Here is an 18,689-nt window from a genome sequence, read left to right as displayed (position 1 = left end):
TAATAACCACCCTCTGTTTTCTATCATTGAGCCAGTTACTTACCCACATACAGATGTTTTCTCACAGTCCAAGCATTCTCATTTTATATACTAACCTTTTATGTGGTACAGTGTCAAATGCTTTGGAGAAGTCCAGATATACGACATCCATTGATTCGCCGCTGTCAAGTCTAGAACTTACCTCCTCATAGAAACAGATTAAATTAGTTTGACATGACCGATCCCTCACGAAGCCATGCTGATATGGCGTTATTTGCTTATTTCCGTTAAGATGCTCTAAGATAGCATCTCTCAGAAAACCTTCAAGCAGTTTACCCACAGCAGATGTTAAACTTACCGGCCTATAACATATCGTGGCGGGAGAGCAGGGCGGCATGACGTGAGTTCGGACGTGCCGCGATCCCCCCGCCACCAGCGCCGGCTCCAGCTCCGGCTCCTGCAGCAGCGATACACGCGGTCCTCCAAGAGCCGCTGACTGAATGAATCGCCGGGTACACAGCGCCCCAGGAGGAAGCATGGTGGGGCAAGCAGCGGTAATAGTGCCAAGTGTGTGGCTTTGAAATCCCTCAGGAGCTGTGTCTCCCCCCTGTTCACCCGCCTCTTTGCCCCTCCACCGCTCTCGGTGTCAGTCCCAGCTCTGCAGCGTTGCCTGAGATTTTCTATGAGCTGCCGTGTGAGTAAGCTGTCAGCACGTATGTACTGCGCTCCAGGAAGAGCAGGTTTTCAGTGCCGAAGGAGCGGATAGAGCCCTCTCCAGAAGTTGTATCTTTGCCTCTTCCTGTCCCACTCTTGGAGCTGAGCATTGTAAATGGATGTGCTCCCCCTCTCTCCACTCCTTACAGTGCACAACCGGCTCTCATAACAGTGCAACAGTGTAACAGTGCGACCTACACCATAGTGCACAACCCACCCCCCCTTTTCGCCCAGAATCACTGGGGGTTACTCCTTATCGTGAAGTCTTTCCTTCAATACTGGATAAAAGCAGCTGCGCCTCACCCAAAGATGCTGCCCGGAACTGCCGCCATGTTATTTTTTAGGGGGGCTGCAGTACCAAGGCTTATCTCTCCGCTTGCTGATATTTAACGTGGGTGGAAGGCGCAAAAATACCTGGTCCATCTCTACCTGAATAGCCTTCCAAGATCCGGGAATCTGGGAACTTTGGAACATCGGGAGATTAAGGAACGTAAGACTTTCTGCTCTTTGGTATTTTACTACTGTATGATACTGTATGATAATAATAATAATAATAACTTGATATACCAGGGGAAAAAGTTGTGTATCCCTCTCTCTCGGCCTAAGATAGACCTATAGGAGTGAGAGGAGAGGGGAGAAGGAGGAAAGAGGAAAAGGAGGGAAAAAGAGGGTGCAAGGGGGAAAAGGGGAAGGGAAAAAAAAAAAAAAAAAAAAAAAAAAAAAAAAAATCCAGTATGGCACCCAAGCCACAGAATAGAAAATCGGTTGGCAGCTCCTCACCAAAGGGTGGTACAGCTCGGAGTAATATTACGCAGTTGGACAAATATCTTAAATCCTCACCTCTACTAAGTAAGACAAGAAGTAATCAGAAGCAGCCAATGCAGATAGAGGACGGTGAAAACCCATCAAACAGAGTAGGAGAAAGTAAAGAACCAGAAATGGACAATCAGATATGTAATATTGATCATAAGTTAACAGGGATACTGGATGCGGTCAACATAACTAATCAAGCACTAAGCACTTTAACGAACACGGTGGAAGCAGTACAGACTGATATCTCAGTAATAAGAGATGATCTAAATAAAATGAGACAACGCATTAAGGAATATGAAACGCTCACCTCTGAGCTGCAAAAAGACACCAATCAGATAAAGAGGAGGATGGAGAGAGTGGAGAGTGATAATAAGATGCTGAAGGAAAAATTGGCAGATCTGGAGGACAGATCTAGGAGAGGCAATTTTAAATTGGTGGGCTTCCCGGAAGGAGTAGAAAGAAATGATCCAACAGAATTTATTCAAAAATGGCTCTGGATAATGTATCATCTGCAGAGGCAGCCTCATCATATATAGTGGAGAGAGCACACCGCATTCCAACAAGAAAACCTCCACCAGGCTCAATGCCCAGACCTTGTTAGTTAAAATGGTCTCTTCTAGAGATCGGGACTATATTCTTAGGTGGAAACGAGAGATACAGACGGTCAAGTACAACGACTCTAATATAGAGATATATCCGGACTTTTCCAGAGTCACGCAGGAGAAAAGAAGAGAATATAAAAATGTAAAGAAGAGACTGATACAGGCTCAATTAAAATACTCCATGATGTACCCCGCGAAATTACGGGTGATTCATGGAGACACCGTTCACTTCTTTATTAATCCAAGCGCGGCGGCCGATTGGATGGACTCAAAGGGTCTTAAATAATCTAGCTGCAGCAATATAGGGGGGAGCTGGGGGGGGTCGACGGTGTTGGGAGGGGGGGGGATAGCTCAATGTTAGAGGCCTATGAATCGCATTTCGCGATCCGCAGGTCAGCACGGGGGGGGGGGGGAGGGGGGGTATCTTTTCTTCCTGCTGGAGCGGTCGAGATTCGTGGGGGTGCCCCTCTGCCTTTGCCCGGCGCCGTCCTAAAGTTAGGAGCCAAAAAAAAAAAAAGGGACTAAAACAATAAATAAAAATGTCTAGAATCTTGACATGGAATGTCCGCGGATTTGCGGATAAAATTAAGAGGTGTGCTGTGTTCGATTTGGTCTCTAGACATTTACCAGCTATAGTCGCTTTGTTGGAGACACATTTAACAGAGGAAAAAGTGGCGGCGCTCGGCAGAAGGAGATGGGCCTCCCATGAATATCATTCGTGCTCTATATATTCACGCGGGATTAGCGTGTATGTTCATAGACAGGTAAATTACGTACCAATAGAACAACTAATCGATCAGGAGGGTCGGTATGTTTTCTTCACTGTGAGTGGCAGGGACAAAGGAGTATAATTGCTTTTATTTATATCCCACCACCTTTTTCAACATATGTGTTAAGTAGACTGATGGAGTACATCTCGGCACGAGAGGAGTGCCCGCTGCTGGTGATGGGTGATTTCAACTCGGTCATGGACATTAAACTAGATAGGATATCCACCACCACCAATTATGAACAAAATACCAGCTGACACGTTATTGTTCCGAATTGGTAAAGAAATGGCATTGGTGGATATATGGCGATCTCTTTACGGTAACAAGCAGGTATATTCATGTTTTAGTAAGACCTATAGGTCCATGTCACGAGTTGATCTGGCCCTCGCCAGCCCGGGACTTATCAACAGGGTAAAAAAAATGAACTATGAAAGCCATGGTATCTCTGATCTCCGGTTACCGTAATACTGGATAACAATAATAAATTTAGTAAAAATATAACTTTTAAACTCAACCCCCATTGGATTACATTAATAAAAGAAGTGGATAAGATCGACGAGGAAATTAAACTCTTTTGGAGTGATAATATCAACTCAACACATATACATATGGTTTGGGACTCCTTAAAGGCATATCTGCGCGGTTTATACTCATATCAAATTAGGAAACAGAAGAGGTTTTTTGCGCAAACTCAAAAAGAAAAAGAAGATACGATTGGTCGGATAATGGGTGAGATTGTTCAGACCAATACCCCTGAAAAACAACATCAATTAAAAAAAGCACGGGAGGAGTATAAGCAATATTTATATAAAAAGCACAGAATAAACTGTTCTTCTCGGGGTTAAGGACCTTTAGCGAATCCGGTAAACCAAGCAGAGTATTATCCACCATAGTTAAAAATCAAAGGGGTAGCAATAATATTAATGGAATTAGGACAGAGGCGGGAAAATTTTAAGGGACCCCGATAACATCTTAGGGGAATTTACCCGATATTTTTCTATGCTATATCAGGCTGGACCTATAGAACAGGAGGAAAAATAGATGAATATTTAGAAAATATTAACATCCCTGAATTTGACCAACAAGATATAAATTGGCTGAACAGACCGATCCAATTGAGTGAGCTACAGAATACGTTAAAAACCATCAAGGGTAATACGTCCCCAGGGTCGGACGGCTTCCCATTCGAAATATATCGAAAACATGAGGGGACTATGCTCCCTCAAATGTTGGAGGTATTAAATCAATCATGGATATTGGGTTCCCTACCCCCCTCATGGATGGAAGCAACCATCACACTCATCCTAAAAAAGGAGAAGGACCCGTTGTCAGTTGCATCGTACCGCCCCATCGCTCTGTTAAACACAGACTATAAAATCCTCGCAAAACTGTTGGCCAATAGATTGAAAGCGGTTATACATAAAGTGGTTCATGAGGACCAAACCGGGTTTATCCCTAAAAGGAATATTCAGGATAACATAAGAAGGGCCTTTCTGAACATCCAGATGGGGAGTGGGGAGGACTGCTCCATCCTGTCCTTAGACGCCGCTAAGGCGTTTGACAGGGTGGAGTGGTCCTTCCTCTGGGGAGTGATGTCACGAGTGAGGTTGGGAGAATACTTCACTAGATGGGTCCAGATTCTCTATCGAAACCCGGTCTCTAGGGTCCGAGTCAATGGGGAGTACTCCCCCCTTTTCCCCTGACCAGAGGAACACGTCAGGGATGCCCCCTCTCCCCTTTACTTTTCTCGCTGTTTTTGGAGCCAATGGCATGCAGAGTTAGGGCAGATAGGGAGATACAGGGTTTCGGATGTGAGGGAGAGGCCGACAAAATAAGTCTCTATGCGGACGATGCTCTATTATTTTTGGGGGAGGGTCATAGGAATCTACCCAGGGTTATGGAAATCATAGACAAGTTTGGATCCCTCTCTGGATACGAGATAAATTGGGAAAAATCTAAATTTCTCCCATTGAGGCGCCCTGTCCCACCGGGTTATAACCATCGGGTGAGTGTCCTGACCCCAGCAGAATCGCTATTATATCTGGGTATCCATATAGGGACTGAGTTGAAACACTATGAGAAATTGAACATACTCCCAATAATAGACAAGGTTAAGGGAAAAATCAGAACATGGTTAAGGTTGCCTCTGTCACAAATTAATCGCATAGCGCTTATTAAAATGACACTATTACCGATGTTACTATATGTACTCAATGCAAGTCCAATAACGATAGAAGATAAGTTCTTTAATAAATTGGAGAGTCTTTTTAATGAATTAATATGGGGGCGCAAACGAGTTAGAATTAAAATACAGTACCTTTATAAAGAAGAGGGCGGTATTTCCGCCCCCTTTCTAAAAGGATATTACTTAGCTGCACAGCTGAGATGGTGTGTAAGGAACCGAAAGAATAAATGCATACGGCTTATTTTTAGTGAGAACTGTGGACCTAGAGAGGATGTCTTCTCTATTCTTGAGAAAGGCCCCTCTGAGAAGAAAACAATAATAAACCCTTTTAGAAAAATGCTTGAGCACACCTGGCAACAAGTTCGACGCATGGTCGGAGTATCCCAAGCAGTTCAGTACACTCCCCTGTGGGGGAATACACACTTACCACAAATTAAGCAAATGGGTGACGTTAGATACTGGGAAAAACAGGGGATACATTTAATTTCACAAGTTTTTGATAGGGGACAGATTAAACCCTTAAATGAAATCCTTCCGGATATTTCAGCAACACTTACTGATAAATTTCGCTACGCACAATTACGACACGCTATACACTACACTGAAAATAAGAAATATTTAGATATTGTACAGTATTCCTTTTTAGACTTTTGCTATGATATGACGGCAAACACTTCCGCTGTATCTTTAATATATGCTAAGTTAAAACACGAATACACCAATCCGATATATTTAGAGCTGAAGGTAAATGGGAAAGGGACCTACAGAACGTGGAACCCATTACATGGGATATTGTTTATAAAAATATTAAAAGGTCCACAGTCTCCCCTGCCCACGCATGGATCCTCCTAAAAATTATACACCGTCTCTATTATACACCGGCTTTTTTACACAATCTTTATAAAGATAGGAAACAGAACTGCTACAAATGTAACAAAGACAGAGGTGAATATAAACATCTGCTGTGGGAATGCCTGGGTATAAAAGAGTCTTGGTAACCACGGGCGAGTCTAGAGTACCCCTCGGTCAGGAGGGGAACATGGAGACAAAAGAAAGGGTATGGGGGGCGCACAATAGGGTAGTATGTTCAGTACAAACTTAATTGTTTAAAAAGTTAGGATGCTCACCTTTTATGGATTGTGCAATAATAGACACAACTCTATTGTAGGTATGTAAGTAAAAGAGAGACTTTCCGGATCCGTGAATGCAGCCGCAGAAGAGGTATCTTTGGGATCGGAGGCCCAATCCCCCAAAGGATGCTTGTAGAGAAAAAGGTTTCTGATCAGGCGCAAACACACAGGCTCCAATCCGTCTCTTATAGGTGAATCTTCTTTATTTGCATAAGATGTATAGAGTTCTATACATCTTATGCAAATAAAGAAGATTCACCTATAAGAGACGGATTGGAGCCTGTGTGTTTGCGCCTGATCAGAAACCTTTTTCTCTACATGGGTATAAAAGTATTGCTTTGGCTAAAATAATAATAGTTAAATATTGGGGTTCCATAAAATACCCCAATTTCCAGGAATGGATAGAATATATGGACAGGGTAATGCTTTATGAATATAACCTTGCCTATACTGGAAAAAAAAAAGTAGTTTGGCGGCGGATATGGGGTAGGTGGAAAAAATAACATCAAAAATAACACCAAATAATTAAAATATTAAACAGAAACAGCTGGTACTACGGCCGCTCCGTGGAAGAAAAGGGGTGGGGGTGGGAGTGGAGGGAGGGTGGTTATAAAATAAGTGGGGGATTTGTTACATGATGAAATAATGATGTAATTTTTGGTACTGTACTTCGCAAAAGTATAGAGTCCGCAAATATCAGAAATAAGGGTCTGGCTATGACATTACTTAATTCCCTTAGGATACGGGCGTGTATGCCATCCGATCCTGGCGATTTGTCTATTTTAATCCTTTTAAGTCGCTGTTGTACTTCTTCCTGGGTCAGACAGGACACTTTTAATGGGGAATTTATTTCAACATTCAGCATTTCATCTGACAGTTTATTTTCCTCAGTGAATACATTGGAGAAAAAAATATTTAACAGCTTTGCTTTCTCCTCGTCGCTCTCTGCGACTCCCCCCTCATTACTCTTTAAAGGGCCGACACCTTCAGATTTATACTTTTTAACATTTATATAATTGAAGAACATTTTAGGGTTAGTTTTACTCTCTTTGGCAATTAATCTCTCGGTCTCTAGTTTGGCCGCTTTTATTTGTTTTTTACATGTTCTATTTTTTTCCTTATAGTTTTTCAGTGCTTCCGTGCTACCCTCCTGTTTTAGTGTTTTATATGCTTTCTTTTTGTCATTTATTGCTTTCTTTACAGTTCTGTTTATCCACATTGGTTTCTTTTTGTTCCTTAACCTTTTATTCCCATACGGTATGTACTGTATGTAGTAAAGACTTCTTACAAAGTAGATTTTTAATTTTTTTGCATTGGAGCAAAACTTGGTTGGAGAGATGGAAATCACCTTTGATACATGATGACTTGTTCTAAGTAGAAAAAAGAATGACTAGCACAAATGTTTAGTTAAAAAACAACAGAATTCTGAATGGTGCAGAACAAGTCTCCATAAAGATGCATCTCATCTCTCGTTGCAGGTCATTCCAAAGATGAAGTTTGTGTTGGTAAAGTTCGACACTCAGTATCCATATGGAGAAAAGCAGGATGAGTTCAAACAGTTAGCAGAAAGTTCATCTTCCAGTAAAGATCTTCTGGTGGCTGACGTTGGGATCTCAGGTAGCTCTAATGGTGCTGATGCAGCTAAGGCTACTTTCACACTAGCGTTTTCAATTCCGCTATTGAGAACCGTCATAGGATCTCAATAGCGGAAGAAAACGCTTCAGGGGACAAAACTGAACTGAACAAAACGGAGTGCACCAGAATGCATTCCGTTCCGTTTTTCTGTCCGCGATGTGGTGCGGAGCAAGACGGATCCGTCCTGACACACAATGTAAGTCAATGGGGACGGATCCGTTTTCTCTGACACAATAGAAAACTGATCCGTCCCCCATTGACTTTCAAGGTGAAAGACATAATACAACTGGATCCGTTCATGACGGATGCATGCGGTTGTATTATTGTAACAGAAGCGTTTTTGCAGATCCATGACGGATCCGCAAAAAACGCTAATGTGAAAGTAGCCTAATACTAATATTATAAAGCCACATTCACATGGTCAGTATTTGGACAGTATTTGTCAGCAGCGGGTCCAGAACACTGCAGACGTGCAAGTCTTTCCATTAGGCTACATGCACATGAAAGTTAGAAATAGCCATGTGACGGCTGTTTAAGTAGCGGCCATCACACAGCCATTTTAAGCACCAATGAAAGTCCATGGTGCTATTCACATGGCCGTTTTTTTAACGGCCAGTGAATAGCGGCTGTCAAAAAATAGGAAATCAATGGGACTGTTTTTAATGGCCACTTAGACAGGAGGGCACCCCTCTAACGGCCGTTAAAAACACTAGAACAATTCGGCTTTTTAGGGGTTACCACCTCATCCACTTGTACGCGCCGCGGAAGTTGCTCCTCTCTTGATTGAAAAGGACCTGCGGAAGGACATGCGCTCAGCATAATGTCACCATACGCTCGTCCTTCGGCAAGTTTTTTTTAATCAAGAGATGAGTGACTGCCGCTACACGTGCAAGTGGATGAGGTGCACATTTTTTAGAATTTTCCAGGAGTAATCACAGAGCAATGGCACAATACAGGATTCTAAGAAAAGGTTCTCCATCATTGCGATGTCATAGGGAATACAAGTATTTACTAAAACAGCCGTATCAGGAGACCTTAACCCGAAGCCATAAACCCAAACCCTAGCTTGCAACATGCACAAATTATATTCATATATCTCCTCATTATAGGGGTATTCCCATCACATACAATGGGGGCATATCGCTAGGATATTATATTCATATATCCCCATTGTCGCACCTACAACGAGTACGGAGCAGGGAGAGCTGTGGCTGGAGGACCCCGGACTCCCCGCTGCTCCCATAGGAGTGAATGGGAGTGCACCACGCATGCGCGGCCCCTGCTCCTATTTATTTCTATAGAGCAGACAGAAATAGCCGAGCCAGCGCTCGGCTATTTTCGGTGGCCCCATAGAAATGAATGGGGGGCAGCTGCGCATGCGCAGTGCGCCCTCCGTTAATTTCCCTGCTCCATTCTCCTTGTAGGTAGGGGTCCCAGAGGTGTGACCCGCACCAATCAGACATTGTGTGAAATGACAAAACCCCTTTAACCTCTTCCGGACATAGGCCGGTACTTAAGGACACAGGGCGTACCTGTACGTCCTATGTATTTCCGATCAGCGGCGGGCGGTGATCGGAACCCGGTGCCTGCTCAAATCATTGTGTAGGCGATCGCAGCAAACCGCAAGTCAATTCAGACCTGCGGTTTGCTGCGTTTTCCGGGTTATTCGAGTCTCTGTGGACCCGATAACCCGGAACAGGATGGTGATCGGTGGTGTGATAATACACCACCAATCACCATCCTGCGATCCTGAGAGGTGATGTGACATCACCTCTCAGGGTCGGCTCTGATTGGTGGGCTGCAGGGGCGGGCAGTTCAAATTACTGCAGCGCTCCTCTCCTCCTCCTTTTGTGTCCGGGGAGCCGAGGAGAGAGGAGCGCTGCACGGCGATCTCCAGCCAGCACCTCCATCTGTCCAGGGATCACCCCATCTGTGCCCCAGCACCCCCATCTGTGCAATCAGGTATTTAGGGAAAGGTTAGGATAGGCAGGGATATAAAGGGAAAGTTAGTGGAAAAAAAAAAAAAGCCAGTTTTAGTTGCATCACCCTAAATCGGGTGTCTGGGGTCCACAGCGCAACTGTGTGACCCTAGACCCCCCAGGGATGCTGCAGCTTACTCCCCTGCCCCCCCCCACAACTTTTTTTGGGGCGCAAGCATTTTTATTTTTATTTTTTTGTGCGTACGCTGACGGTGGGCGGCACTCTTAGTGTCCGGCCACTGTTAGCGCATCGCACACCCCACCGCTGATCAACTTCGGACTGTTGATCAGCGATTTTGAATATTTTTTTTTCACATTTTTGCCCTTTATATATATATATATATATATATACACACTGCTCAAAAAAATAAAGGGAACACTTAAACAACACAATGTAACTCCAAGTCAATCACACTTCTGTGAAATCAAACTGTCCACTTAGGAAGCAACACTGAGTGACAATCAATTTCACATGCTGTTGTGCAAATGGGATAGACAACAGGTGGAAATTATAGGCAATTAGCAAGACACCCCCAATAAAGGAGTGGTTCTGCAGGTGGTCACCACTGACCACTTCTCAGTTCCTATGCTTCCTGGCTGATGTTTTGGTCACTTTTGAATGCTGGCGGTGCTTTCACTCTAGTGGTAGCATGAGACGGAGTCTACAACCCACACAAGTGGCTCAGGTAGTGCAGCTTATCAAGGATGGCACATCAATGCGAGCTGTGGCAAGAAGGTTTGCTGTGTCTGTCAGCGTAGTGTCCAGAGCATGGAGGCGCTACCAGGAGACAGGCCAGTACATCAGGAGACGTGGAGGAGGCCGTAGGAGGGCAACAACCCAGCAGCAGGACCGCTACCTCCGCCATTGTGCAAGGAGGAACAGGAGGAGCACTGCCAGAGCCCTGCAAAATGACCTCCAGCAGGCCACAAATGTGCATGTGTCTGCTCAAACGGTCAGAAACAGACTCCATGAGGGTGATATGAGGGCCCGACGTCCACAGGTGGGGGTTGTGCTTACAGCCCAACACCGTGCAGGACGTTTGGCATTTGCCAGAGAACACCAAGATTGGCAAATTCGCCACTGGCGCCCTGTGCTCTTCACAGATGAAAGCAGGTTCACACTGAGCACATGTGACAGACGTGACAGAGTCTGGAGACGCCGTGGAGAACGTTCTGCTGCCTGCAACATCCTCCAGCATGACCGGTTTGTCATTGGGTCAGTAATGGTGTGGGGTGGCATTTCTTTGGAGGGCCGCACAGCCCTCCATGTGCTCGCCAGAGGTAGCCTGACTGCCATTAGGCACCGAGATGAGATCCTCAGACCCCTTGTGAGACAATATGCTGGTGCGGTTGGCCCTGGGTTCCTCCTAATGCAAGACAATGCTAGACCTCATGTGGCTGGAGTGTGTCAGCAGTTCCTGCAAGACGAAGGCATTGATGCTATGGACTGGCCCGCCCGTTCCCCAGATCTGAATCCAATTGAGCACATCTGGGACATCATGTCTCGCTCTATCCACCAACGTCATGTTGCACCACAGACTGTCCAGGAGTTGGCAGATGCTTTAGTCCAGGTCTGGGAGGAGATACCTCAGGAGACCGTCCGCCACCTCATCAGGAGCATGCACAGGCGTTGTAGGGAGGTCATACAGGCACGTGGAGGCCACACACACTACTGAGCCTCATTTTGACTTGTTTTAAGGACATTACACCAAAGTTGCATCAGCCTGTAGTGTGTTTTTCCACTTTAATTTTGAGTGTGACTCCAAATCCAGACCTCCATGGGTTGAAAAATTAGATTTCCATTTTTGAATTTTTGTGTGATTTTGTTGTCAGCACATTCAACTATGTAAAGAACAAAGTATTTCAGAAGAATATTTAATTAACTCAGATCTAGGATGTGTTATTTTTGTGTTCCCTTTATTTTTTTGAGCAGTGTGTATATAATATATATATATATATATAATGTATATATATATATAATTTTTTTTTTGAATGTTAGGTTTAGGCACCCGTGCTCCCACACACATGCACACCTAGTGTCAGGCATTACTGGAGTGGGGACGTCCTCTACCAGGCCCCACTTAACAGTACGGCCATGACACGTACCCGGTTTGAAGCCATCCTGCCTATGACCGCCTGTACAAAATCAGGCCAGTCATCGATCACTTTGGGGCCAAATTTGTACAGGCCTATGTACCTGGAAGGGAGGTCGCTGTTGATGAGTCTCTCATTGCTTTCAAGGGGAGACTCATTTTCCGCCAGTATGTTCCCTCAAAGCGGGCGAGGTATGGCGTGAAGCTGTACAAACTTTGTGAGAGTACCTCAGGGTACACTTACAAGTTTCGTGTGTACGAGGGGCGAGATTCCCGTATTCAACCCCCAGAATGTCCCCCCACTCTGGGTGTTAGCGGGAAACTTGTGTGGGACCTTATGCACTCACTGCTAGATAAAGGTTACCACCTGTACGTGGATAACTTTTATACTAGTATCCCCTTGTTCCAGTCCCTCACCGCCAGATCCACGTCCGCTTGTTGGGACCGTGTGGAAAAATCAACGCGGCCTCCCTACCCACCCCCTCAAGGTACCTATGCCCAGGGGGTGACCCTTGCCCTTACCAGTGAAAACCTGTTGCTGGTCAGATATAAGGACAAGAGGGATGTCCTTGTACTGTCCACAATTCACGGTAGCGGCATCACCCTGTCCCTGTGCGAGGTACCGCGGCAACGGTCCTCAAGCCCGATTGTATTGTTGACTACAATCGGTATATGGGAGGAGTTGATCTCTCTAATCAAGTCCTCAAGCCATATAACGCCATGCGCAAAACCCGGGCGTGGTACAAAAAAGTTGCGGTCTACTTGCTATAGGTTGCCTTGTACAACTCTTTTGTGCTGTCCCAGAGTGCTGGCAGCACAGGGACATTCCTTCAGTTCTATGAGGCAGTCATCAAGGCCCTGATCTTTTCTGACAGGGAAAGAGCAGGCCGGAGTACCTCGGGAACTGGAGGCGCCCGGATTGTCCCTGGCCAACACTTTCCAGGTGTGGTCCCCCATACTGGAAAGAAGGGACGGACCCAAAAAAGTGCAGAGTGTGTCACAGGAGGGGGATACGGAAGGACACCACTACTCAGTGTGACACGTGCCCCGATCATCCGGGCCTCTGCATTGACGGTTGCTTCAGGGAGCATCACACTTCCATGGAGTACTAAATTTATATCCCAATTTAGCCACTGACAATCGGATAAAAAAAAAAAAACTATGGTTCTCAGACTTGAGACACTAAAACAACCCAAACATTTTTTTTTCAAATATTCTCTATATCTGCTCTATAAAAATACCCATGACCTAACCCCTCAGATGAACACGATCAAAAAAATAAAATAAAAACGGTGCACCTTACATCACAAAAATTGTAATAGCAAGCGATCAAAAAGTCATATGCCCCCCAAAATAGTGCCAATAAAACCGTCTTCTCATCCCGCAAAAAATGAGCCCCTACCTAATATAATCGGCAAAAAAAAAAAAAGACTCTAAGGCTAGTTTCACACTTGCGGCAGGACGGATCCGTCCTGAGGCTATTTCGCCGTGCCCCCGGGCCGCCGCTCCGTCCCCATTGACTGAAATGGGGAGGGGGCGGAGCTCCGGCGCAGCCGGCGAAAGCCGCCGGACTAAAAAACCTGACATGCAGTAATTTTAGTCCGGCGGCCTTTCGCCGTGCACCGCTGTGCTGAGCTGGAGCTCCGCCCCCGTCCCCATTATAGTCAATGGGGACGGAGCGGCGGCCCGGGGGCACGGCGAAATAGCCGCAGGACGGATCCGACATGGTGAACAGCATGTCGGATCCGTCCTGCCGCAAGTGTGAAAGTACCCTAAGACTATGGAGATACTAAAATGTTTTTTTGTTTAGAAAAAGATAATATAGTGTAAAACATAAATACATTTTAAAAAAAGTAGACATATTAGGTATCGCCGCGTCCGTAAGAATCTGCTCTATAAAAATACCCCATGACCTAACCCCTCAGATGAACACGGTCAAAAAAATAAAATTAAAACGGTGCACCTTACATCGCAAAAATTGTAATAGCAAGTGATCAAAAAGTCATATCACGGTGCCAAAACAGCAATTTTTGGGCAAATTTTCCATTTTAATCAGTTTTTTTCCAGTAACAAAGCAAGGGTTAACAGCCAAACAAACTTAATATTTATTACCCTGATTCTGCAGTTTACAGAAACACCCCATATGTGGTCGTAAGCTGCTGTATGACCAAACGGCAGGGTGCAGAAGGAAAGGAACGCTGTATGGTTTCTGGAAGGCAGATTTTGGTGGCCTTTTTTTTTGGGCACCATGTCCCATTTGAAGCCCCCCCTGATGCACCCCTAGAGTAGAAACCCCATCTAAGAAACTACACCCCTCACGGTATTCAAAACTGATTTTGCAAACTTTATTAACCCTTTAGGTGTTCCTCAACAGTTTATGGCAAATGGAGATGAAATTTCAGAATTTCTATTTTTGGTAACCTTGCCTCACAAAAATGTAATATAGATAAACCAAAAATCATATGTACCCTAAAAATAGTCCTAACAAAACTGCCACCTTATCCCGTAGTTTTCAAAATGGGGTCACTTTTATGGAGTTTCTACTTTAGGGGTGCATCAGGGGGGCTTCAAACGGGACATAGTGTAAATAAACCAGTCCAGCAAAATCTGACTTCCAAAAACCACATGGCGCACCTTTCCCTCTACGCCCTACCGTGTGCCCGTACAGTAGTTTAGGGCCACATATGGGGGTGTTTCTGCAAACTACAGAATCAGGGCAATAAATATAGCATTTTGTTTGGCTGTTAACCCTTGCTTTGTAACTGGAAAAAAATTGATTAAAATAGAAAATTTGCCCAAAAATTGAAATTCTCAAATTTTATCTCCATTTGCCATTAACTCTTGTGGGACACCTAAAAGGTTAACAACGTTTGTAAAATCAGTTTTGAATACCTTGAGGGGTGTAGTTTTTAGAATGGGGTTATTTTTGGGTGGTTTCTATTATGTAAGCCTCACAAAGTGACTTCAGACCTGAACTGGTCCTTAAAAATTGGGTTTCTGAAAAATTTCAAGATTTGCTTCTAAACTTCTAAGCCTTGTAACGTCCCCAAAAACTAAAATGTCATTCCCAAAATGATCCAAACATGAAGTAGACATATGGGGAATGTAAAGTAATAACTATTTTTGTAGATATTACTATGTATTATAGAAGTAGAGCAATTGAAACTTGGAAATTTTCAATTTTTAAAAAGATGATTTTTTTTACTTCATTTTTTACCAGTGTCATGAAGTACAATATGTGACGAAAAAACAATCTCAGAATGGCCTAGATAAGTCAAAGCATTTTAAAGTTATCACCACTTAAAGTGATACTGGTCAGATTTGCAAAAAATGGCCTGGTCCTTAAGGTGAAATATGGCTGTGTCCTTAAGGAGTTAATGTAGTTTTATGTGTTCGCAAACTACCACAAACAGTCCATTAGTATTGTTCCTGTGTTGTTTTATAACTGTAGATCTAATGTGAGTCATCCAGACCAAGCTACTATGATGGTGTGCCAAATGTGGAGAACCTGAGTCTCTGCTAAAGGTGTATCTACTTCCTTGTACTAAAAATATACAAGTCTAAAATCTAACCTCAACATTCACCAGCTTTTTTTTGTTTGCAGTTGCTTTACTTTGTTGCTTGAGGGTTTTGCATAGGTCCTATTTCTAGATCATGTCCACTGATGTATGTGAACTTCAGGATTCTTTCATGCACAGACTTGTTGCCATGTGTTAGATGTAATCTAGTTTAGATTATCTGCAACTCACATGCAGTCCTCCTGTGTACTGATGAGAGGCAAGCACCTCGAAACAGCTGTCTACTTATGGATATTTGGCTTGGCTATTTTCCATTGTCCCAAGACTTGTTTAAAAGGTCGGACTTTGACTCATGGGAGCCACTTCCAGAAGGTGACGCTAGTGAGATTGTTCTCTTTCTCCGATATGCCTCTCTGCATATATTTTTTTTCCCATGGAGCATTGCCAATAAGTCACTATACCATGGAGCACTGCTAAAAAGGTCTCCATACATAGCTGGTCTCTTAAGGGATTATCCGGTAAATGGTAATGATGACCTCAGAGCTTCACTGGAAAGGGGGAAAGACCTAAGGCCTAGTTCACACAAACGTTTTTTTTGCGGCTGTACGGGCCGTTTTTTTGTGTTCCGTATACGGTCCGCATACGGAACCATTCATTTCAATGGTTCCGCAAAAAAAAACGTATGTGTTCCGTATGCAATTCGTTTCCTTATTTCCGTTTTTTCCGTTCCGTTTAAAGATAGAACATGTCCTATATTTGGCCGCAAATCACGTTCCGTGGCTCCATTAAAGTCAAAGGGTCCGCAAAAAAAACGGAACACATACGGAAATGTATGTCTTCCGTATCCGTTCCGTTTTTTCTGAACCATCTATTGAAAATGTTATGCCCAGCCCAATTTTTTCTATGTAATTACTGTATTCTGTATATGCCCTACGGAAAAACGGAACGGAAAAACGGAAAGGAAACGGAAACACAACGGAACTCAAAAACGGAACAACGGATCCGTGAAAAACGGACCGCAAAAAACTATAAAAGCCATACGTTCGTGTGAACTAGGCCTAAGATGATACATTTTCCCCAGAATTTCAAAGTAAACAAACCAATTGTTAGTAGAGTCCGAGAAAAGTGTCTATCCCTGCACCACATTTATTATCCAGCCTGTGCCACTATGATAAATCTGGTGCAGGTCTAGACAGGACGTCTACGCTTACGACACCTTTAGGATTCATAATTCTGTGCCACTGTGTGCAAAAAAAAGCCACCAAAAAATGCAAAAAAACACAGGTGGCAAAAAAACAACAACAACCAAGCCATGTCACAAGCATGTGGTATTTTTACACCCCGCAAAAAATGCTAGTGCTAATTTAGGGATCCTAAAGGGGTATTCCCATGACAGAAAGTGATTGTATATTGCTGGGATATACACTTTATGATCAGCGGGTTTCTCAGTGCTGGGATGATTAGGATCTTTAAAACGAAGGGGCTGATGATGTCTTAACCAGAACAGCAGATGTTTTAACATTAACCAGTGTGAAAGTCTGTTTCCTAATAGGATTATTATTGAGGAGAGATTTTCTGGTGAGATTAACAAATACAATAATGTTCTCGGTCCTTTGTTATCGCTGAGTAAGATTTCTCCAATATTAGGACTTGTACTAAGGATTTGTCAGACATGTTCAGCTTAGGAACCCGAAAACAGGAGTGACATCAAAGAAAGTGTTAGAGTCAGCCTTTGCTTTATATGTCCCCTGTGTATGATTCAGTACTGGCTTTGGCTTTAAAAAGCTGGAGCAAAAAACCCGAATTTGCCCCATTTGCATACAGTCCTTTGTTGACAGAATTCGGTGCCGATCGCACGCCAAAAAGCTTTCACCGGCCACACGGGATCCACCTTCCATTGTTTTTAATGGGAGGCTGCGCTGCAGCTCATGTGGGAACAGTTTATAGCCACAACGGCTCCAAGAGAGTAGGTTTCCTTTCCTGGTGCAGTGTCCAGACCCTAAGCATCCATGGCATTCACACTGAAAAACTGCGGCAGGAACCACTTTCACACAGTCAGTATTTAGTCAGTATTTTTTATCAGTAAACCAAGCAAACTAGGAGCAAAACCAATAGAGAAGACTGTAATGGAAATATTTGGGCTTTTTCTGTATTATGGGCCCTCTTCTGGTATTGGCTTACAAATACTGATGAAAAATACTGACAGTGTGAATGTGGCAATAAAATAAGGGCCCATTTGCACGACCGTATTTTTCTGTCCGCATCCATTCCACAATTTTGCAGATCGGATGCGGACCCATTCATTTCAATCAGTCTGCAAAAGATGCGGACAGCACACCGTGTGCTGTCTGCATCCACACTTCCGTTCTGCAACCCCGCAAAAAAGATGTCCTATTCTTATCTGTTTTTGCGGACAAGAATAGGCATTTCTATCATAGGGAAGGCAGCTCCGATCCACAAAATGCAGAACGCACACAGCTGGTATACATGATTTGCAGATACGCAATTTGCGGTCCGCAAAAACGGATATGGTTTTGTGAATGGACCTTAAGGCTAGTTTCACACTAGCGGCAGCCTTCTCCGGCAGGCTGTTCCGGCGGCTGAACAGCCTGCCGGATCCGTGGTGCCGCTAGTGCACGCGTGCCGCCGGAGGTCCGCTCCGGCCCCATTGACTATAACTGGGGCGGGCTGAAGTTCTGGTGGCAGCACGGCAAACTTGCCGAGAGGCAGACGGAATAAAACTACGACATGTGCGACTGGCCAGTTACTTGGGTGTGTTTACACAGTGAAACCAAAGTTCTAAAATAGTAGTTTACTGCGACCTGCTGTCACATGACACATGTCACAGTGTAGCCGACCCCTAAGGGTATGACGACTTGGCACGGTCGTGATCCGGTCGTGTTACGGCCAGCTGCGGTGAAGAACAGTGTGACCAACTAGGCGGCAGCTGCCTGATGTTTTACTAATGAAGACACTATCGCCCAGCCATTAAGAATTCAGACTCCCTATACGGTGCAGTCTTCATTAGTTAAATATCAGGTAGCTGCTGCCTAATTGGCCGCGCAGTTCTTGACTGAAGTTGGCAACGACCTGATCAGATCATGACTGCGCCTTGTGGGTGTACACTTAGGGGGTTATTTGCTAAGGGTACTTTCACATTAGCGGCAGGGGACTCCGGCAGGCTGTTCAATGGGGACGGAGCGGCAGTCCGGGGGCACACGTGAACTAGCGGAAGGACGGATCCGACAGGCTGTTCACCCGCCGGAACAGC

At 44.4% G+C, this 18,689-nt stretch overlaps 1 protein-coding gene across 1 annotated transcript in view; it reads left to right on the top strand.

Moving 5' to 3' along the window:
- ERP29 (endoplasmic reticulum protein 29) overlaps window positions 1-18,689 on the top strand; it is a 45,677-nt gene that overhangs the window by 8,459 nt on the left and 18,529 nt on the right. Inside the window, exon 2 of the mRNA XM_040416055.1 lies at window positions 7,672-7,810. Within this exon, the coding sequence (XP_040271989.1) occupies window positions 7,672-7,810 (139 nt within the window). The remainder of the gene's footprint in view (window positions 1-7,671; window positions 7,811-18,689) is intronic.

This window comes from Bufo bufo, chromosome 2 (genome assembly GCF_905171765.1).
Source record: "Bufo bufo chromosome 2, aBufBuf1.1, whole genome shotgun sequence".
Classification (NCBI taxonomy): Eukaryota; Metazoa; Chordata; class Amphibia; order Anura; family Bufonidae; genus Bufo; species Bufo bufo.
The sequence above is the reverse complement of the archived record's forward strand: the minus strand, read 5'-3'. Positions and strand labels throughout refer to the sequence as shown.